The sequence below is a fragment of the Mastigoproctus giganteus genome, chromosome 6 (genome assembly GCF_048544385.1).
Source record: "Mastigoproctus giganteus isolate SK-2022 chromosome 6, ASM4854438v1, whole genome shotgun sequence".
Lineage (NCBI taxonomy): Eukaryota > Metazoa > Arthropoda > Arachnida > Uropygi > Thelyphonidae > Mastigoproctus > Mastigoproctus giganteus.
This window is the reverse complement of record NC_143580.1, coordinates 64,821,025-64,844,840: the sequence shown is the minus strand read 5'-3', so window position 1 is coordinate 64,844,840 and position 23,816 is coordinate 64,821,025. Positions and strand designations below refer to the sequence as shown.

General features: G+C 38.0%; 1 protein-coding gene across 4 annotated transcripts in view; it reads left to right on the top strand.

Moving 5' to 3' along the window:
- Window positions 1–23,816, top strand: part of LOC150084357 (cell adhesion molecule Dscam1-like) — a 144,231-nt gene that overhangs the window by 54,514 nt on the left and 65,901 nt on the right. For 2 of the 4 annotated variants that reach the window (XM_090375997.1, XM_090375998.1), the window contains exons 4-6: window positions 12,721–12,882; window positions 18,798–18,945; window positions 22,301–22,449. In XM_090375997.1, the coding sequence (XP_090232123.1) occupies window positions 12,721–12,882; window positions 18,798–18,945; window positions 22,301–22,449 (459 nt within the window). The remainder of the gene's footprint in view (window positions 1–12,720; window positions 12,883–18,797; window positions 18,946–22,300; window positions 22,450–23,816) is intronic. The other 2 variants (XM_090375995.1, XM_090375996.1) reach the window with 1 other exon arrangement.

Below are 23,816 nucleotides of genomic sequence, written 5' to 3'. Positions count from 1 at the left end.
ATTGTAAAACAGCTAAATCTTCGAATAGCAAGATGGACTTTTATTAAACACGTTTGGCCATTTTCTACGTCGATTTATTTCTATTGGTAGTAGAATGTGAACAGACATTTCATTGTGGAAAAGACAGCACTACTTTTTGGTAATTAAATAAGGGCATGGGGCTTCCCTTGCTCTTATTTATAAGACAACATTCCTCCCAGTTATTAATTATGGTGCTTGCATTTGGTTCCCTAGGGCTGCTCTAACCAATATTAGAACAAAACTAGGATCCATCCAGCGTATCATTCTAATGACAATAACAAGCCATGCTGTACAGTCAGTACACTTGCACGTTGTCACGTTGCTGCTGCCACGTTGTCACTAGACCTTGAAGTCGTCAGAAGAGGATTAAAACGTAGATTAAAAAGGAAAATCCCAACCAACATCATAGGGATTGAATTGGACATTGAGTTGTGTAAATGAGAGTGAATGCCATGGTCACCTCTGCGAACTATGTGCGGTGACTGAGTGAATCTTATATATAAAAAAAAAGTGACTGTCTAGGAAGTCATATTTAGGCGGCACCTGCATCCTGTCTCTGAATAACGATGAATGTAAGATGGCGAATGTGTGAGTGAAAGCTGTGCAGGGTGTTATTCCAGTCTGCCCTAAATATGTTAAAGAAGGAAAAAGTCTCTTGTGTAAGTGTGCAGTTGTGTTGAGTGCATGAAGAGTGTTGTTCCAGCATGGCCCCAATCTCGACAGCAGTAGGGGGCCTAGTAGGAAGCCTCTCCTATGCTGATGTCATGCACCCAGGCGGCATGATGTGCGATTAGCTGATACCGGCTGCAGCTGGTCTGGCCAGTGTGGGATTACAAAACAGAGAAACACTTTTCACAGTGTGATCCTTCTCGCCCCACATAGGGCGCCCTGGCCCTATGACTTTTCTCCCCTACAATTCCTGCTTCCCCTTCCCACCTCCCATCCCATCTTCGCATAGTGAACCCTATCACCACGAACCTTTCACTGCTCTGGTTAGTCCTCTCCCTCCACGTGGACAGTGGGACTTCCTATACAGAGGTGCTCCTCTACCCTTTAAATTTCCTGGTGGATAGTCTTCCTATCATCCACCCCTTTTTTCTGCAACACTTGATCATCACCCCCTCGCTTCCCTTCCAATAAATTTCCAGCATTGATTTTTTTGGGAGGGGGGGAGGAACCTCTCCCTGGCAAGCTCAGACACAGACCAGGATTCGCCCTGCCAGAGTCTATATCTCCTTCCTAACCACCGGAAGAGTCCACCAACTCCGCCTTTGTATACTCTGTCACAGTACAAACTGTAAGCATCAGAGATGGTGTGAATTTTGGTGTTGGTCTGTTGTTGCCGCTTGACAATCAACCAGTACACACCATAATACTTCCTGGTCCAGCGTACACGTACTTCATTACCGTCATTTGCAGACAGAGTGTGGATGTGCTGCATTGTCATGTAACAAAGCCCCTCCCCCCTTGTTGTTTGGACATGACTGTAATCTTTCCTTTGTGACACTCTGGAATAGAAGGCAATGAAAAAGTAGACAAATCAGCATCATAACTGCCAAACAAAACAATGATAGTACCATACACTGATTTTAGGCCAATTATTATTATACCAAGTGAAGATGAATGGGCCTAGGTATGGAGAAATCAAACGAATAATAAACTCCAAGAAATAAAACCGAATCCAGAAATATGGAACTCAAGCATCAGAAAAGGGCGCAGAGAAGTAATGCTTGCCAGACTACGAAATTGACCACCCTCACCTTATGCATTATCATCTACTAGCTAATGAGAATCCCCTCTCTCTGTTTTCAATGCCAAGTTCACCTTACAGTAAAACAAATCCTTTTGGTATGCTCGTGCTTCAAGAATTCCAGACTACTTTGCTTCCATAGTCTGTGTAATAATCGGAATCCACCAGCCGACTGGGCTAGCCAAGTGGGTAAAGTGCTTGCCTGGCAACCCAAAAAACGTCGCGGGTTCGAATCCCGCCTCGGGCTTGGATCAAAGTACTGCAAAAACCTTGGGAGGTGCATTATGGCCACATAAGCCGATGCGCCAACAACTACCCAAAAAAAAAAAAAAAAAAAATCCACCTACCCTTCAACAGATATTAGATAACTCTGCAAATCTAGACGAACTATTTAATTTAATTCGGCAAATCCGATTTTACAAATGAATCTGAAAATAATTGAGCTACATTAAAAAAAAAAAAAAAAACCTGGAAAGACACATCTTGGCCTTTGATGCCCTTGTGTCTTAAAACCCTTAATCATCAACAACAACCTTCCATTGTCAAATCAGGCAGCCATTTTGGTTTCGCCACCTGACGTTAAAAAGGTATACATATCCCTTTAACAGGGAGGAAAAGGATGTGCCTCCATTCCAATGGTTTACTATTGAAGATGATGCTGTTTATCCCCCCCCCCCATCACCACCAAACATCAATGACCTTGCTTTTCAACTAATTCTCGTAAAATGAGATACTTCAAAAAAAAATTAGCTTGTAATATTTTTGTGAAATTACATTTATTGTTACTTATTAACTTTGCAATATTCTTTTGCGATAATTAACTCCAAAGTCTCCATTACTGTGTCTCCATTGGTTGTATCCACATGTTTGAAAATCTGCTGCTAAGAAAACCTTTGTCAGATGTGAGGACTAAAGCTTCAAAGAAATATTTGTGTTCAGTATGATGAATTTTAGTAATTTAAATTGAGCAGAGAACTCTCCCGATAAATTTCTTTTAAAATTCTGATTTTCGAATTAAAGATAAAATTATCGCAAAAAGAAAATTTAAAATTAAGTTTTTTTTTGGAAATTCTTGCCCTACTATCAAGATGAGATATGTCTCTTATCTGAAGTGTGGTTGCAATTTTGGCTGTCAGATGTACTAGAAATCCTTGTTACAATGGGTGAAGTCCACAGTTTTCGATTGATAAAAAAATATATACGGTATAAGATTAAAGGGACAAAAACAAAGATAGCCATGGTCCTGAAAAAGATGTCATCACAAACATCATGGCAGAAGGGGAAGGGAGGGTCACAAGTGTCTAAAATTAAATCTTGCCAATGTGTTGTGGATCGAGAAAACATACGAAGCATCTTCTGACCATCACATTTGTGAGATTTTACAGGATGTTTTTAATATGCGAAACCTTCATTGATTATTTTGATTAACAAATGACCGATTTAAATAATAAATAAGGAATTTTTGTTCCTTTTTGAGGCGGAACAAGTTAAGAATTTTCTTTCTTTGTGTTGATGTTTTCTGGCAGAAAAAAAAATTCATTTTATTATGGTGATGTTCTTAATCAGTGGCGCATACAGAAATTTTGTCTGAGGGGAGTTTGTACGTTTCATATCAGTAGCTTTTACAGCCATCGTCGCGTGACAGTACAATACAGAACAAAATGTTCAACTTTGGTGTTTGTCAAAAAAGATCCGAAATAGAGAAACCTTACTCGAAAGATCTCGTTTATATTAGCGACACGTTCACTGTTTTCTTTCCAGAAATCATAATTCTTTATCTTTTAAAATCTGGTTCTAGCACTAGCTACCAGGCCGCCACAGTCGAGTGGTCAGACAAGAGGGTACAGTAGTACATGCATTTGAGTTTACAGTGCTAAACTGAAACGCCTCTACTACTTTAAATTCCGTGTTTTCTTTGTCTTGTGGACACTGTCACTGTTCCCGAGCATAAATAGATTTTTTTATTTACTAATAAAGATTTAACACTAACTCCCACTCTTCTTAAAACATCTGACAGCTAAATTTAGAAACATCTGCAATACCCCGAATCATTTCGTTTAATGATATGAAGTGGTTAATACTTCCTAGTTCATTTCACAAATATACGTGGTCTCAGTTCTAATCTCAACGACGTCCATTTCCACTTGCAGTCTGCCAAACCCCATTTACTTTTTCTGACAGAATCTCAGTTATCGGTTGATTCAACTACTGCTCATCTCAGTTGCCCAAATTATTCTCCGTATGATTCCTTTCACCTCAAAGGTGGTACTTATGCATATGTGCTTTCCAATATTCCCTGTCAGAGACTTGGTAATTTGGAATCTCCTCTTTTCGATTTTCTCTGGCTTAAAATCTCTCTACCTCATTCTGTCAAATTCATCTGTTGTCTCTACCGTTTTCCCAACTCCACTTCCTCTCTTTGCAACTTGACTTTCTCCAGTCCAACTTTCCTAACAGTAAGGTAATTTTCCTTGTTGATTTTAATGTTCACAACTCCAGCTAGCTTCCGTTCTCTAGTCACACAGACCCAGCTGGTCGAGATGCTGAGGTTTTTGCAGTTACTAGTGACCTCGCACTGATTGTTCATTTTCATACCAGAATACCGGACAATCCTAACCATACAGCCAACACGCTTGATCTTTTTCTCACAAACAACCCTTCTAAGTACAAGGTCGAAATGAGTGGTCCTTTAGGCGACTGAGATCACAACTTGGTGATTGTCTCTTCTCCAATGGAGCCTTTATTTCATGGCTATTCTCGACCTCGTGTTTGACATTACAAGAATGCAAAAAGGATGACCTGCGAGATTTCCTTTCTTCTTTTCCATGGTCGGATTACTGTTTCAAAACTTCTGGTGTCAATGATTGCTCAGATCGTGTCAGAAAAATCATTCTTGGAGGAATGGAATCCTTTATTCCACACTCCACTTTAAAATCTTGTCCTTTATCTAAACCTTGGTTTTCCAATAAATGTGCTAAGGCTGTTCAAGAGAAGAATGTTGCATATCGTGATTGGCTTGTTTCCAATTATTCAGTTTCATTTTATGGCTACAACAAAGCTCTCAACAATTGTAAAGCAGTTATTAATCAGTCCAAACTAGATTTTGAACAGGGTAAGAGTAGAGAACTTGCTTCTTGCCCTAATGGTAGTCGAGCGTTCTCTTGCCAAAGCTATTGGCTGCAACTTTCGACCCTCTCTGCTCCCACTTCTGTCAAGACCAGATGGTTCTATTGTCACTTCAACCAAGGATAAGATGACATGCTACATCCCATTTTTCTTCCAACTCATGTATTAAGGATCTTGGTAAAACACCTCCCTCTATTCCCAACACGCTCCATTCAATGTCCCCTGTGGTCTTCCGTCAAAAAAATGTCAGAAGGATTTTGACGAATCTTGATGCTAAGAAAGCTCCAGGTTCTGATCGTATTTCTCCACTTCTTCTCAAAACCTGTGTTCCTGAACTTACTCCTGTTCTTTTCCGCCTTTTTATTCCAAAGGTGTTTTTCCTTCTACTTGGAAATTTGCTTATATCCAGCCAGTTCATAAAAAGTGTGACAAACCAATTATCGTCCTCCCATCCAATTATCGTTCGATTGCAATTGCTTCTACTCTTTCTAAAGTAATGGAGAAAACAATTAACCGCCAACTGTTAAACTACCTAGAAACCTTCCGTCTGATCAACGATCGTCAGTATGGATTCCGTCAATGTCGATTCACTAGTGATAGGCTTATGTTACCCATTATTTATGGACAAATTCAGTGGAAAAGTTCGGTGAAATACAAGCAGTTGCTCTTGACATCTCAAAGGCTTTCGATCGTGTTTGGCATAAAAGTCTCCCAAACAAGCTTCCATCTTATGGTTTGCCAACTATTTTTTGTAATTGGTTATCCACTTGTCTCTCTGATCGCTCACTGAGGGTGATGGTAGATGGCTTCCAGTCTTCAAACTTCTCCACCAATGCTGGTCTCCCCCAAGGTTCAGTTCTTTTCACCACTCTTTTCCTCTTGTATATTAATGACCTTCCATTGACCGGAAATCCTATCGATAGTTTTCCAATGATAGCATATTGCATTCCACTTTTCGGTTTGCGAAACCTTGCCCTGCTCAATCAGCTTCAATTTCTCTAATATCCGCTACCAATTCCTTAAATGCCAATCTCCATGTTATTATTCAGTGGGGCAGAGACAACTTAGTCGATTTGAATCCTTCCAAAACTCAGTCCTGTCTTATATCTCACAAAAAGGATTCTTCTGCTCCTGTGTTTATCTTTGGTGACACTCCGATTTCTAGGCAAGATGATATATCTCTTTTGGGGATTACTCTGACTTCTAATCTCTCTTGGCTCAAGCACATTACAAATATTGCTTCCTCTGCATCTAAAAAACTTGCTTTTCTCTTTCGCTCTCAGCGTTACTTTTCTTCCAAACAGCTGTTCACTCTGTACAAATCGCAAATCCGCCCTACCGTGCAATATTGTTCCCACATCTGGGGTGGTGCCCCCAAAACCTCTCTCAGGCTTCTTGATTCCATTCAGAAGAGGGCAGTTAGGTTAATTAATGACTCATCTCTAACAGAGTCTCTCCACTCGCTTTCTCATAGACGTACTGTTTCTGCTGCATGCCTCTTCTACAGATACTTCCATGGGCACTGTTCTTCTGAATTGGCTTCTATAATTCCCGATCTCTCTTTCAAAACAGTCTAAACACGTGCTGCCAACATCCATTTACTGTCCAACTTCAAACTCACAGAACCAACTTTTCATCTTCCTCATTTATTCATTCAACTGCTGTTTTCTGGAACAACCTTCCTTCATACGTATTCCCTGAAAATTACAATCTACAGAAGTTAATGTCCAATGTCAACAAATATCTTCTTTCGTCTTCTCAACCTCCAACCTAAGCACGGTACCAAGTACTATAGGTTCTAATACCTCTCGTGTTTGAGATTTTCATTAAAAAAAACTATTTAAAAATAGTAGGAATTTAATGATGGTACCATAGATGAGTAGTTGGGGTTAACGAATATTCTTCACCTTGTAAAGCCTTTGACCATATGTGACCGTTGGGAGTATAAGCAGATAAATAAAGCTTCTTTAAACAATTCCAGTTTTTATAAATGTAAACAGCATTATCTATTCAATCTTCAGACTGCTGCGTACCGAAATCAGTTTTATTTCTCCGTGTATTGTCTTCAGTAAGAACTATTATAAATCTATGATAAGAAATTGCGCACTTGTGCCTTAATTTTGTTGCAGCAATCCATTTTCTTTCGTCATTTGAAAAGAAATATTTTTAATTTTTCTTTATTTTTTTCCTTTGTATCTTTCATCATCTGAAGCTCCTTTCTATTGTCTGAGCGGAAAACCAAAGAATATCTCTTTGAAGAAGAGTAGTCTACTTTAAATTGATGACAAGCTGTTTACATTTTCATTTTATGGCCTAAAAAGTTTGGGTGATTTAGTTTCAATAGAAATTCCTCAAGCATGTTCGTTATCAATAAGTCTGACAGAATGAAATATGAGTGCAATGAATACACTTCTTTATGTAAGATTTTTTTCCACCTTCCCTAATTTTCTTCCAGTTTCATGATTCAGTTCCTGAACTGCTTGAAGATGACAACAAACCTGACTTGATTCTTCATTCGCGACATATCCTGAATATTATAATCGATGAACAGCATCGTTTCTCACTAATCTCATACGTTTCATTGGCTTCTTGACTTTTACCTGCTCATCGCCATGTATACAAATGTAATCTGAACTAAATATCCCTCTTCTCTTAGTTACAAATAGAGTACGTTTAAGTGGTTCCCGCTTATTTAGCTTCTGTTGGTTTCATTCACACTCAGTAAACTGAACTCAAGTCATTGGATTACATTACTTGAAAACTGTCAGAAAATACCCTTCTGGTATACAAGCTTTGACCAAACGTTTTAATCACAATCTTACAATACATCGTAATATCATTAAAATGTGAAAACGGGTTGGTTTAGGAATGATAACGGTTAGGGCGTTCTCATCAGTTCACTAATTTCAGAGCAAATCACATCCAGGTCAGGATCTCCAACACCAGTAACGCCACAAAAATGTCCCCGGCTAAGCGAACGGAATCGTTCAAGAACTGAATTCAAGTACGGTAATCGATTGAATGACTAGTCGCTCCTGATAAGTGACATGAAAATGGTGAATGGAATGCAGACTTTCATTACATTGGGACGCCAATTCAAAACAAATCGTTTTAAATTGGTTTCCCGTCTCGCGATGCTTGGGCAGATAGGAATCGTCTGCAATACGGAGGCGTTTCAAGTTCGTCCTAAGGATGAAGGATCATTGAGTAGCACGTTCCCAGATGTTCTATGAGTCCATATGGCTTGTTATCATTTTCACTGTGCTGCAATGAAATTGCAAGTTCTTTGGTTCTGGTTTGAAGTTCAGCTATTGTAGAAGTCAATGTCAGTTTGTAAAAAAGGGATTACGAAGATTTTCAAGAACGCAGGCTTCTGAAGCTTACATTTCAGAGTGAATGTATTTTAATACATAATATACTGCATTTCTCTGCCATGTCAAGATTTCTGACATGAAGTCGCTGGAGTTATCAAAGCTTTATTTCTAGATCCTTAGGTTTAGTAACCCGAGAAATAGTACTGTTGCCCAGTACTGGCTATATCTGTACAAATTACTTCTTGAATGAGAAAACTGTGACCGCCAATTTTATGGGATTGATTAATATCGAGTCTGGCTGGTAATCAGAAAAGTTGCTAATCGTAGCATTGTGTTTACAAGATAGTGATCAAGAACTCATAAGAATCTTAGACTTCATATAATCAGTATAACATAGTCGCTACTACCCGTAGAGGTTTCTGGAGTTGAGAGAATTCCTCCCTGAAGGCCTACAGCAGCGACAACCGAAAGGGATTATTAGCTTTCAACAAAGGTGTAAAACTTCAGAAGGAGGGGACGACCGGAAGAATTCCAGGACATTGAATTTTACTCGATAGAATCTGTAAAGATGCCGCATTGATAGCCAAACCATTACTGTATTGTAAAGATAGACAGTCGCAATATCCGAATTGATTTCAAATGCTTGTAGAATTTTCGTGGATGCTGACCGGAAGTTAGCAACCATGATCAAAGTGAAGTTTGAAATGTATCACAGAAAGCTGGTGGTTGGAATAAATTGGCAAAGTATTTTCTGAAGAAGTTAAGCAAACTAGAAGCTTCAGATACTGTTGGGAAGTTGAAAGAAACTGTCCTTCAACTTCTCAGCCCATCTATGTTATTAAAAAAAAGTCTTCCGTGTAAAGTAGAAACCAAACAAAAATGCGCAAAAAAACGGCATAGTTTCCATGGTGACGCAACTAGTTCTATTTGAAAAGCAACGTGACCACATGGCGTTATTTACACACACAGCTAATCGTGCATGTATAACAAAGAATGGCAGCTTTCCTAGTTGGAACATAAAAAAAATTTTAACTCGAAATTTTCAAGTGACGTATAACTTTATATCCAATTGTCGCTTCCCCAAACGCTGGAGCCAAACGGATGTTATCGCTGATGAAGCACACTACCCTTCCCCTTCCCCTGCCCTCTCCTTGTTTTGAGAACAGAACCTCTAAAGCAGCGAGCCGTCGGTACTAAATTGATGGCAGCTATGAAAAAGCCCAGGCTTCGCTGTAAGTCATTAGTAATCCCACTTTAATATCCAGTTACACCGGGGTCCGGCTGATGGTCTTCCAGAGGAAGGAAGAAGTGAGCTTTAATTACCATTCATCTGGTGAGTGTGACGACCAATTCACCCTCTGCCAACAGCGTTGTTTCCTTGACTACACAAACGGGGTTTATATTTAATACCGAGATTCAGGAATAAAAATTCAAAAGAATTTCGAAGATAAACGAGGGAATTCAGGAAACACTTCGTAGGATCGATGCGAGCTTACCGTACGGATGTTTGATAGAAAGTCTCGAAAGAGAAAGAAAAGTTAATTTCTTCTTTTTTTATTTTTAAGAAATAAATTAAATTCCATTCTCTCGATATCTTTTATTGGATTAATATTTTTATTCGCGTGTACCAAGTGGTTAGCAATAAGCGCCAAGTGAATTGAAGTCTAAGTTGAATTTACTTGTTTTTTTGAATGGGAAAACAAGTTATTAATGTACGCAGCGCGTTAAATTTTAGGCACGTTAGCAGACAGTAACAATTTATAAAAAAAATAAGAGCAAAAAGCAACGACGCATCCGCCACACTGCCCATTCATTCCTCCAATTAGCGCACAGCAACAAACAATATCTAGTGCTTCAGCTGAAAATTTACGTTATATAGACAGCCAGCATTCCAAAATCCATTCACTGAGATTCTGGTTATTACATGCGGATGGACAGGCAGACAGATGAAGATAATGAAATTGCTGGAAACTGACAAACATAGCCGAGTGGTCAGGAGCGAGGGTGCTCTTTGAATGGACCATGGTTCAAGTATGTGATTGTTAAATACGATTAACGATTGTATTCATGATTTATTGTAAACTTCCCTGACCAGGCGGTCTTACCGGATTATAAACAAGAGCATCTGTCCTGATGCTCGTATGGAAGTGGTGCATTGTAGCCTTAGTTGCTCATGCACCATAAAAACCAAACCAGACCAATGGAAGTGCAGAAACTCAAATTATTATGGCCAAAAGACTAGAAGCCCTGTCTCGACACGAAATTCCAGTATCAAAACTGGCATAACTCTGTTTTTGTTGCAATGCAGCTGCCAGTTCTGGTCAAGTTAAAGGCAAAAGATTTCTCGTACATCTATCATTTGAACTGACATCGTGTAAAAACTCATCAATGTTTTAATTGAGCATTTAAAAATTAAGTCATTAAATTCTGTTAAATATCATAAACTCCATTCCTGGTTGAGATTTTTTTTGAATAATATTTGATTTACCTTTGTGTAAATACAAAACTGGGTCAATATCGTGAACAAAACATATCGAAGAATGGTTTTGATAAATGTATAGTAGATTTTGAAAATTAAAGTACTCAGCAAGGCTAAGTCCACTAAGTTTACTCTCCTGATCGACAAAATGCGCAAAGTTCATATTTAAATTGATAAAAAAAAATTGTAAACTAAATCTAAGAAAATATTCTTTTAATTGCTGAATATCGGGAAAGACTGTTGGGAAAAAAAGGCTTAGAATCTCAGGTACAAAGCAACTTATGATAATTACAAGGATTCATAAATGTGCAGATTAAAGAAATGAAGTCTTATTTATTTATTTATTCTTGATATATACGATTTATTTATTTATAAAGATGATGCTACAAAGCTTTGCTTTCTTACGTCACTTCTTCCAAGTGGTTCCTTAAACACAAAAAAGGAAAACTTCACAGAAATTTATAAGAATCCAACCTTTAACGTACAATTAACTCGCAATTTCAACTTAACGCTTACAGTCAGCCTTCCTTAAACTCTTACTGAATGACTTCTGTCGATAAATACGATGGTTGGTGCCCTTATCAATCTCACCTCACTACGATAGTCTACACACGTCGATGAGATAGAACCTTCTATTGAACAGTCTCGATATGGTCAGCCCAAGGCTGCGATAGCTTTCATCAGGGAGAACGCGATTACAGCACTTGAGTGCCAACCAAAAGATCTTGAGGTCAAGAGCCGTGTGACGGAAACGCACTAGAAAGTAACTTCCGAATCTGACATCTTTCAATGGCTTGGACGAAACTAGAATGAGTTAAGATCTCAGAAGTCAAAGAAAGTGAGATTGCGAATCTTTCTTGTATGACATTTAAAAAAATACAATTTTTAGCCCATGGGGGGGGGGCTATTAAAAGATTCCCCCTTGTCTGTTTTAAATACTGCTATTCCAAGAGTTGTATATTTCCCATTCTACAAAATATTTATCGCAACTACAATGCTCGAAAATCTTTGGCATGCTGGAGAGATCTGGAACTTAATTCGATGGCTAACTGAAGGAAATGTTTCTAAGATTTTCACCTCGATGAAAAGATAATGGAGGGTTCCCCCCCACCAGAAAATTATTGTATTTAATCTCACAAACTGACAAACCAATCTTTAGAACAAAGGCAATTTGCAAAAACCGAGCACAGTGATGATTAGTGACAGTTCAATTACCCACCTCCTTTGTTCAAACCCATGAAATACGGTACTGTTCTTGTAGTGTATCTTATAAACTCCCCCAACTGTATGGCTTTCCAGAATAAACATTTATTTATGTATATCATGACTTTGTCTTTGCCCTAATCTAAAAATGTAACCCTCCTCTTGATGTGTTTGATCTCTGGTGCAATGACTCAACAAAATAACTGGTTTTGTAAGATGTTAAAAAGAATGACATAAGGAATCAGACTTAAGAAAATATGTTGTTACTTTACCAAATCTTAACAGCAATTCAAAATAGTTGTTTATTAGCGTGAAATATCTTTTTAAACCACTTATGCACAGCAACGAGCTAAACAGCCAGACTAGATCTTGAATATAGCCATCATGAATTTGGAATCTTTGACTGGAAGTGGCAGTCAATTACAAACAGACCACCCGATCTCTATTAGCTTCATTGATATCTCTTGAACTGACCAAAATCATAATTTTGTGTGTGTGTATTTATACTTACTTGTTAACTGGCAATGGACTTAATTGCTAATGCTCGAAATGCTGTTTATCACAACAGAACAATTTAAGTTGCATTTCTCTCTCTTTATACGTTTCGGTTTATTGACATCTATTCTTGTTCGTTGTCTATTATCCCCTCGCTCTTTCACTTATAGCTCACCCCATCGTCTGTAATCCATTTATTCCTCCCAGCTGCGACTAAAATACGTCTCTCTCTTTCTCTCTTTCTGCTATTACCTCTGCTATACATAATTGATGTTTCGCCATTACCAAAGCCCTTATCTCTTACCCACGATCTCTTTTAATTGTTTACGCAGGTGCAGTGGCTCAGTCTGTGACGTCAACTCGTTACGCTGTGGCAGAGAATGGATCTTTAACAATTGCTCGAGCCGGACCGCAAGATGCAGGCCATTACGAATGCAGCGCCACCAACGGTATTGGCGATGCTCTAGTGAAGACAGTCACCATCAGTGTTCACGGTAAGGTAAACCGAATGACGCAATAATAAGTGGGAGGAGCTACTTCGCTGTACTGACTTCCAAATAAAGTTTCATTATTTCTAGGGATGGGGAGTGTATTTATGTACTCTGGAAAGAAACACGACACGCGGTTGATGAACGTTCCAGAAACAGATGGGCCAGAATCGTATTGTTCTTGCAATCCAAATAGAAATACCATGGAGGGTTGTGGGAGATGAATGCAGTTCGTACAAACGGATGAACAGAATATTTAGAGATATTTATTTAAAAACAGAAACATTAAGCACGATTTTTCTGTTTTGAAACTTGCAATTTTAATAAAACTCGAAAGTTTGCACGCTGTGTATCCTTAAATAAATCTAAATCATAAATGACATAATCTAGATCATAATTTGACCATCGTTCGATCATCAGGATGATCAAACTATTATAAATCCTCAATGTGTATAATTTCTTATCAGAAACTTGCAATCGCCATTGAAGTAAATTTAAAATGAATATTTTTATGTTTTATTTAAGTTGTTTTTTTGAATATTGTAAATAATTTTCGAATAGTTTGTCTCTTTTATCAGAGGCACCCTCCGCGAAAGTATCGCTGTAGAACAATAAAATTTAAGACGTTTTTAACTTCATTTGATTAATTCTGGGTTTTTCGCCATTGAAAGAAAACAAAATCAAATGCTATAATGGACATGATTTCAGCAGGACCATGAATCTGACCAATCTAATGATATCGTATACAGCCATCAGTCAAACCAACAGCAGCGCATAAGGCGTTATTAATTTTTTCCTAAAGGAAATTCAAGAAGAGAAACTTATGATTTTGTTCACAGTCAGGTTCTCTTAGTGGTCCAGAAGGCCAGGCCAGTTCTGGCTTTTGTGGACTGCCAATCATAGCAATAATAAATAAAGGTGCATTTTCTGCGCAAATGCATTAACTATTGAGAGGAAAAATTTGTTTTAAAAACGGGTCCTTTTCAGCTTGAGACCAAGAACTAGTCCTCATGGTTCAATTGTGTTTTCAAAGGATTTTTTTCGAAAATTTACTAATCTGGGACTTGAGAGCTTACTTCAGTTCCAGGTTATTAGATTTCAATCAGTTACTATCAAAACAAACACACTATTTAAAATGTGATCATTATATCAACGTTTTATCTGGACACATTCTATAACCAATGGGTTTTTGAGTTGCTTAGTCCATAAAATGTTTCATTTGTTGTTAAAAAAGAAATTATTTTTTTTTGGAAACAGCGTGAAATAAAATTTAAATGCATTATTCAATCAATATAAGATGAAAAGGTGCGCACAATACAATTATTTAGAAGAGACCACTTCTCGAGACTAGTTTTATTCTTAAGGAATAATTTAAGAATAATAAAATGCTGCCATATATATTTTAAAAATCATCTCTGGCGCATTTGTGTACTAAAAAATCCCCGCATGTATTTCACAAACTGAAATCCTGTTTTTTTATGCTTATTTGGTTAGAAATTAAAATATTAAAGGTCTGCCTATCCGGCTATATTTTATCAGCAGCATTCTGTTGTCGGCGAATTTTACGGTCTCTGAAGTTGAAGATCACACGCCCCCTTCTTAAATTCTCCGAACCAGGAAAACGAACATCTGAGCAAATATTCTCTTGAATCAGGGAGAAGCACCTTATTGATTTCAGTCGCGGAAGAGCACAAATATACGCCTATAGTTCTGCTTCTTTTGCCAGCACCGCGTGCTCTGTGAACTCACCGACTCGCTACGGTCGATATTTGTACCGCTTCCTTTTCCCCACACACGACAATGGATAGTTCCTCATTAGGTCATCGGGTTACAGCCTCGTCCTCTGGTGCGATGCATTACGACAAATGGGGGTGGAACAAGGAAAAAGAAGGGGGAGAGCTTTAACGTCAACTGCGGTTCCCGATCGAAGGGATTCTGCCTGTTCCACTTGAGTGTAAGGTGGTTTTGAGGGGGGAACTTTGATGGTTTTATGAGATTGTTCCCGAAGCTTGCAGCTCATTGACGGTCGTTCCACTGAGCAAAGGGGTAAATTTAGCAACGGAGACAAAATATAGAGCCGTAGCACTCCGACAGCTCCTTGGAGAACACGAGGAGGAGAACAGGTTGAATTAACGGATTTTGCAGAATGGGACATTTTTCGGGTGTAAAACTTTAACCTGAATTTTTCCAATTTTTTTCTCTTTCACTGACTGTAGAATAAAATTTTATTTTCCAAATCCTTTTTCATAAAGGTGTTACTGTCAGCAACTGGAGTTAGGGCCAACAACGAAATATTCACTCAGCACTAGGTGGCAGAAGCAATGGATCTTATCATTTAAACAAAAACTAGGCCCAGCCACGGGTTCGGCATATCAATTCGGGTTTCAGATTAAATCTGCTTCTTTGGAAGTATGGTTTGTACAGGGGTTGTTCAAAAATAAAGATGTTGCCAAATACTTCAGTATAAAAGAATATAATTCGAAAAACAACGAAACAAAAAGACCCCCCTCCCCCAATACAAGTGTCCTTACACTTTGGCAACTTATTATTTTAACCTCAGAGCTTGAACAAATACGCCGTTCCACGAGGCCAACAGCAAAACCTGTAGACAGTTCTTGTCCATTTATCAATGGCGGTAGAGCCCCAGGAACTAGTCGATTTTTAATGTTTCAGTCGTGGTTAATTAGTATTAGGGCCGGAGTCTGCAGGTATTCTTTAGCTAGTTTAGAAAATGGAACCTTTTATCTTCATTATTAATTACATTGTGAGATTTCTTTGACAGTTATTAATCCAGACAAAGATTTTAAATGATTTCCAGTTCACTCGCGGTTCTTTATTAAGCGAGGTAGTGGGCCGTCATGGGAGCTGGGGAGGGCGACTGCAGAACACCGTGTTCGCGGTTGTTTAATGTTGGGGATGAGGAGGAGATTACTTAGCAAACTGGTATCGGTATCTGCTGTCACTGACAAGCTTATCCTGGTCAGTGCCAATTTGGTGTGAACGAATGAAACTATCCGAGATGTTGAGTCTGGATTTCGTAAGTTGGCAGAAATTTTGCACGCAGGAGAAAGTGGCCCGTGCTATTTCTCATCACAAATCGAACTTGGCTGCGATTAGCGTATCATAAGAATGTACTATTATAAAGAAAATCAGTTTAACATTTCATTGTAACCCCCTTCAATTTGCTGACGTAATGCAAAATTGGTGCCATCATCCTTTGTCTAAATATAAGTTGTTCAAGAAGCGTTGCAACTATTTCCACTCCAAAGAGCATCTATAAATACGAACTTTCCCCTACACATTCTGTTATAATAGAATGCTGGAGAATACAGATAACATGTCACAATTACTGGGAATTGGTGGATAATTTAAGAAACAAGAGCTTCCTTGTTGTGCTCTTAACACACGGTTGTTTAAAGACAACACATTTAGCGTCATCTTAAACAGCTATTTCATCTTATTCTTATTATCATACCACTTCCAGATTCTTACCAATACATTTTATTCCATACCTCTTTGTTATTTAAGTGATAGAGAAATAAGTTCCTTATTTGGAATGAATCTTAATAAAAGAAAAATAATTAAACAGGCCATTATGGAAATTCAATTATTACCAAACACTACCTTTTATTAAAGGGACTTTTTCGCTAAATTCAATTATTACCAAACACTACCTTTTATTAAAGGGACTTTTTCGCTCTCGGTGTTGCTTTTTTTGTTTTTTTTTTTTCTAAACAAACTACTCACACTGAACAAATCTCCAATTAGACCTACCATGGAATATTGTCCTTATTTGGAGTGGACCATCCCAAACCTCTCTCCATCTTCCAGACTCCATTCAAAAGAGAACAGTCAGGTTAATTAATGACCCATCCATCACAAAGTCTCCACAATCTGTCTCACAGACGTTCATTTGAAGACTTGACGTAGCCGAATGGTCAGGAGCGAGAGTGCAGTAGCACGCGCTCTTTAAGTAAACAGGGGTTCAAGCCCGTGACTACTAAATACGATTAATGTTGGTAATGATCATTTATTGTCAACTCCTCTGACCTGATGGTCATGCCGGGAGTATAAACAAGAACATTTTCTTTTGATACTACATGATTTTCTGTAGATATTTCCATGGAATCTGTACTTCCTTCCCCACCCTTTTCCAAACCAGTTCGAACACATGCCACCACCACAGTCTGCATCCATTCGCTGTCCAACTTCAAACTTACAGAACTAAGTTTTTCTGTTTCTGGTTTTTATCCCTTCTACTTCCAATCTCTTCCCTTCCTTCACATGTATTTCCTGAAAACTACAGTCTACAAAAATTCAAGTCTAATGTCACCAAGTATTTCTGTCTTCTCGATCTATAGCCATGCACGGCACTAAGTACTTTATGTTCTAATGCCTTTAGTGTTTGGAGGTTTCATAATGTTTTTCTTCTTGAAGGAGCCCCTCTGCTATGTGGGGACTGTTTCTTTGTTTTGGAGTGTCTCTGACTTTTTCTTCATAGTGTAGAAGAGTAAAGATATTTCAGAACTACTTTACCATTTCCCACAGTTGTCAACAAAAGGATGGCTCAATGTATATTTCTGTGAGAGAGAGAGAGAGAGAGAGAGAGAGAGAGAGAGAGAGAGAGAGAGAGAGAGCAGACAGTAAATGACACTTCTGGGACAAATGATAAACAGCTGCTCTCCTTGGTTTTTGAGCTTTTCCCCAAAGCGATTCTCGTAATTCAGAGAACGCAGTGCGATACTTCGCATCCAGTATGACCTTGACGCCAGACAGACCGCATCTTTACTGTCTTTCCATATGCTTGTCGGGACTATTAGTACAATTACGTATACATGTGCGACCACTTTACCCTAAACGGAATTCATTAGTAATTGTGTACTCTTTATTTTTGGATGAGGAAACCTGATCTAGTTTGCATCAACAGCAATACAAAAAAACTTTTTAACCTTGTTCTTGTTGCTTAATCGGACGGGCGTTAATGGCCAACATACAAGACAAGTTTGACCACTTGCTGGTCTTTTGCTTTTAAGCATCTGACACAAGATGTTGACTTTGCTCCAAGGTCGTATGTCTGGAAGAAAGACTCGTGACATTTGCCATCTCGTAGTTCAGATGCCACCCTGTATACATTGATGCTTCTTGAACAATTTTCCGAACAGATCAATGCGGGTTTGTTCACATTTAGCAGAAATAGTTGATGCGTTTGTATCCCCCGGGGATGATCAAGAATGTCCAAAACGATGCTTGTACACAACTCTTCTAGTATCCTTTAAAAAATAGTAGTAAACGTAGTTTTTGCACGAAGACAAGTTAATCTGCTCAGAATATGTTGTCTATCCAACGCATATCAAAGTTTGGCAGCCTCGGGAGAGTAACATTGTACAACCTAAAGGTCCGTTGCTGTTATTGCATTCTAATACCGAGATTTCAAAATAATAAAATTATCAAATTGACCACAGACTTTAACAATGCGTTTCAGTTTTTCATCTGAACGCTTTTAATTATAAACTACACGCGTTTGAAAATAAGTTATCAATTTATTCTTTAAAATATGTTTCGATAAAATTCTGAGGATAAGTACCAATAAATTAATTTCATCCAAATGAATTTGAAATGGTCAGGCATTCATAGTGAAACAGGCACAGAGGAATTACATATTCTTTGTCTTTAACGTTTGTATTTTATTTGAATTTGAATGGTTTATATATTTACGTTAAAGAACCACGAGTCAAAGGATTCCAAATTGTTATTTCTGATGGTGTACGAGATAGAATAACAATTAGTTTCTCTGTATTTTTAAAAAGAGATTAAGTCAGATTTCCATTAGTGTCAGCCAAACAGGAGCTTTAGTAGATTAATTTGTTTATACAATCCTCTGTAGGATTACGCTCTTACTCAATTAATTTTCTGTACTGCAGTACCAGCGAGGTTCGAGCAGAAATTCAGTGTGGAAACTGTTCGATGGGGGGAGACGGCCCGCCTCCGGTGCGAAGCTGTTGGAGACAACCCGATCACAATCACATGGACCAAAAACCAGTCTCCCCTCCCGGATAAGGAAAACACCAGGTAAGGAATGACCTTTTGACTTATCAGTATCTTCGTACTTGTAAATGGAAGTTGTTTATTTGACAATGCGATCTTTCACTACTTCAACTACTGAAGAGCTATTAGGGAAGTGACAAAGGTCAATTGTTACTGACAGTATAAAAGTTATCTGAGATCGTAAATGTCTTTGTGATTTTGTATTGAATCTACAGACATTTGTTTGCTCTCTCTCATGGTGTTTTCGCAATCAGATTTGGCTCTCTCCAGCGACGAATCTAAGTGAAATACCAGAACCCGAGTAATCACATCCTGGGGTGTGGGAGAGTGAGCAGAGAAATGTCAAGCTTCGCAGGTGAAGGAAACATTCGTGTACATGATATGATCGTACATGCGTTGAAATAAAGAAAAAAATTGATAAGATTAGTACTTGTAGCGCTTCTTATTTGGTAGTGGATGAGGAAAGTGGAACAGTGGGCCCTGATCATCATTTAGTTTCTCACTACCTTTCCCGTACCAAAAATATTCAAAAATCGAATTATATTCTATTTATTTCTGCGCATAAGAAAAAAATATATAGCTTATGTAAACCCATCTAAAATTGACAAATAAATCAAAGACACAACTCAGCGTAGCCGAGTGCTTGAACGGAAGAGTACGTAGCGCGCATGTTTGGGTTGACCCATCGTTCAAGACGCGGAACCCGTTAAATACTACCTGTGCATTCTGCCATATTAATTCCTCTGGAGACATATGGCTGTCCCAAAGTATAAACACAAACTTATTTCATAGTCAAGCCTAATAAGGCTGTTGGTTGGGGGGGGGGGGTTCTGCTAACAACTTCCAATTACAGGTATCCGATATTGAATTAAAAGAGGTGTTCTGTAATCCATACATCAGGAAGATTATACCTTGTATTTACATCGTGTGCAAAAGGTACTTAATTTTCTGAAGAGTTATTTCAATGTGTTCCACTCTCAGTGGATGTTTGTTGAATTTCTCCACTTGGAGAGCCAGCAGCTATTTTGTTACTAATACTCATATTACAGTGTCCGCTCTGGTGTTGCGATGTAAATGTTACGTATGATAGTTTAGGTTGTGATGAAAAGGTAATTGGACACTTTGCTTGGTTGACTAGGTTGAATGAGTATTCTTCAGAGCGTTGCATGATTCGAAACGCACGCCAATTATCCATGGTTCACTGGTAATTCCAGCTAGGGTCACGAACATTTATCTGATTGAACGAGTGTTCTATTAACAGAGCAAATTTTTTACATTGTATTAATCAACAGGTGGAATATTCCTATAAAAGTAGAACCAGGAGTTTTTTTTTTAATCAAACAGGTTCCTGTACCTTTTTTTAGGTACTGGAACCTGTTAGGTACTTTTAATTTTCATACACAGATTCAAAATTTCTATTCAGAAAGCACAAAAGAAATACACAGATGACTGTTATCGTATTTTTTCTTATTTGATTCTTAATAAAAGGTGTTTAAATACTTTGAGGTGATGGACAGCAGATATTATTTTTCTAAATGGACTTATGAAACAGTTGCTTCTGAGTAGCAGATGTTTTACCCTACTCTTCCTACAAAATTGTGAAGTCGAAAAGGGCGATGACCTTATTGTGTACTCTTTTTACGCAGATGGGTCACAATCTGTGGAGCTCAAGACCGTTCTGCAACATTATTTGCCTCCAGTAGGTGTCAACCAGCCTGGTTATTGTGGCTTTATATTATCTTGTTATAAATGGGACCCTTAGCCACAATGAAGAGATAATTACAGACTTTATTTTGGTGACTGTGAGCGATATGTGGAAACCCACTTCGTGGGAGTCTAAAGACTGCCAAGTGAGGGCCGCGGTTTTCTTAGATTTGCAGACATATGAAGTTCCTGGTTTGTTGTAAAACGGACATTTATCCGAACAGGTTTGTGGTGTTGTTGTTAGACAGATAAAGAGCTTGCCGGAGTAGACAGAGAGGCAGATCTGATTTAATAACGTGGTTCTCCCACGCAAATTGTGGCAACGTTTAGAACACAACTTTACAGACAATAAATCTGTCTGAAGTACAGAAATACGAAACGTGAGAATGCCTAACCTGTTTTCCGCAATAGAATGAAACCATAGCTGAATGCATACACGTGAATGACTACCGGTTTTCTAAACAGACTTGGAGCTATTATACTCGTAAAAGTAATTCAAGTAACGTCATTCGTTTGTTTGCCTGCAGAGACAGCTAGTAGAAGGGCTTCCTGTTGTTTCAAATTAAATGTTGTTTAAATTGCCATGTGCACGCTATTGGAGGAAGTAACAAGTTTAAGTAGTTTTGAATAGTTTATATTTTGTAGCCTGAATGCAACGTGAAATTGAAGGATAGATTTAAAATACACTTTATAAAAACTGGCTGTCACTTTGTATGTATATTGCTGTACTTCGACAAATTGGAGTTCGAATCTAACTTTTCTAATAAACAGACAAACCATCTTCAGAAATAGCCAATTCACTCATTGTCCACCTTTGCAATGACTGTAAGGAACCGAAGGAAATCAGTTGCGCAAATCGATTGACGTAATAACGTAACACCCTTCGACATGGATCTTCATGCATCAACTACATTGGTCATAGTAGGTCAATTCGTTTGATAGTTCATATTCTTTTTATCGTGTCTGCTTATGGCTAGCCACAGACTTGATTGAACAAGTTTTAAAAATTCTTTCAGTCGTCATTGGGATTCGAGCTCCTATGGTCGTTTAGGACGTCATTTTGTCTTCCCTCTTTAAGGGATTTTCTTGGACGATGCAAGGACTGCAGGTTTTAGTTTTTCAAAAGAAACCAGGCTTTAAAAAAAATCAAAAACTAGATTGCACTCCACTAATCCAAAATAACTTTTCAGAAAGATTTTTGTTTGAAGTAAACTATTAAACAGTTTCAGTTTTATTTACTTATAACTTTCGCCATAGTCTCAGAACGGTATAATATCTTATGTGAAGTTCGGACTGATGCAACCTTCTATTAATTAGAACTTTCAAAGCCGTGCTTGAAACGTGAAACTGTTCCTGTTCGCATTTTCGGTACATATTCCGTGAATGACACTTCACTGAGAGCTGAGCAGGATTTCCGACCCTCTTTAACGACATCGTCATTCGTAGGAATGTCGAGGGGAGATGGTAGACATGATTTCATGTCGAAGTTTAATCATTTAAGCTTTCCTTTCCCCGTTGAAGTGAACTCTTAAAATACCCTTCGGAGCTCTCTTTCACGAAAGCATCCCGAGTGAAGTGGATGGGGGAGTAAATGAATACGCAACCACTTCTACACTGAAAGAAAGTAATGAGAAAAAAGTCCAATAATTCTTTTCTTGTTTGTCTCTCCTCTCAGATATGAAGTGTTTGAAAGTATCACCGAACGTGGGACTACTTCTGAACTCCATATCCAAGTGGCAGATCGTGAAGACAACGCCCTCTATATTTGCATCGTGAAGAATACATATGGCAAAGATGAGAGAACAGTCAAATTAGTAGTTCTAGGTAAGATTATTACCTATATGGTGCTCCCATTAAGAGGCACCTGAGTTTATCTTGCTTATTTGTAGATTTAGAATATTTGACATTTTCTTCTACTAGGGCTGAAACTTTAGAATTTATGTTAAAATTGGAATAAATTTTTACCGTTTGGATTTTACTGCTTTTCTTATGAATGGGAAAGTTATTCCCCGTCCTCGGTTTAGTCTTAAAAACACGCCACCAATATCCTAGTACAGCTAAACAAGTACTGCAGAGATAGTATCACATACAACATCTGCATGTCCGTCCAAATAAAATCTGTTTACGTTTTTTTTAGAAATACACCGATTACGTTTTAATACTAAACCGAGGACGGGGAATAACTTTCCCATTGAGAGAAAAAAAAAAAAAGAAAAACAGTTGATCACATTAGGCAAAATTTTCCTATTCTGATGAATACATAGAACGTGGTAAAATCTAAACTCAGTGGTGAATTTTAACATCAAATTAAAAAAAATTCAGTCCATATACAAAAATAAACCCAGACGACAAATAGCCTAAATAAAAAATTAAGCGAAAATAACCTTTTTAATTAAAACTTTCTGTGTATATATAATCCAACAAATAATATCCGTTTCATAATTGGTAATTCATTCAATGAAAAAAGCTGAATTGGAAGTTTTCGAATAATTTATATGGCAACTTTTAAAAAATTACTAAACATCACAGCAACTTTAGATCGATCATTACAGTGTATATGCTGTAATCTTCAACGACCCTTCTTACCACTGGTTGATAGTGATCTTATTTCTACAGGACAGAACCAAGGTCGTAGAGCAGAAAAGAAGTTTGCTACTCCAGACAAGAAATAAAATCCTCCCTGAGGCAACTAAATATCATCCGTAAAGAAGTTCATCAGAAGCATTTGCCTCTCCAAATCAGCCCACGCCACAGCTGGAACACAATAATATTTTGGAATTGACCATTATGTTGGTGTAGACAAGAAATCAAGAAACATTCCTATCTTTACTGAAGAGGATTCGTGCCTTTCTTCACGTTCTCTGATAAGTGTTTTGCAATAAAATAATTGTTATCATAATATTTACTCGAGGGTTACATTTTTTTCTAATAGGGACTGCGAAGAAAACTAGTGACCCCCGGATTAGGTTAAGTAGTGCAACTGGCGTACTGAGCTAATTTTTTCATGGGCAAAAAAATGCCAGTTGTATCTGTATTGCAAACAATTTTGGTTATAAATTGGCAAACGTACGACTGCTTTTTATTTACTGAGAAATTAATTTATATTCTGCAATTTTCTCTTCTAACAGCTATTTGGTATGCCAGTTCTACAAGCCAGGGATGCTTCATAGACATTATTCATCTACCGTATA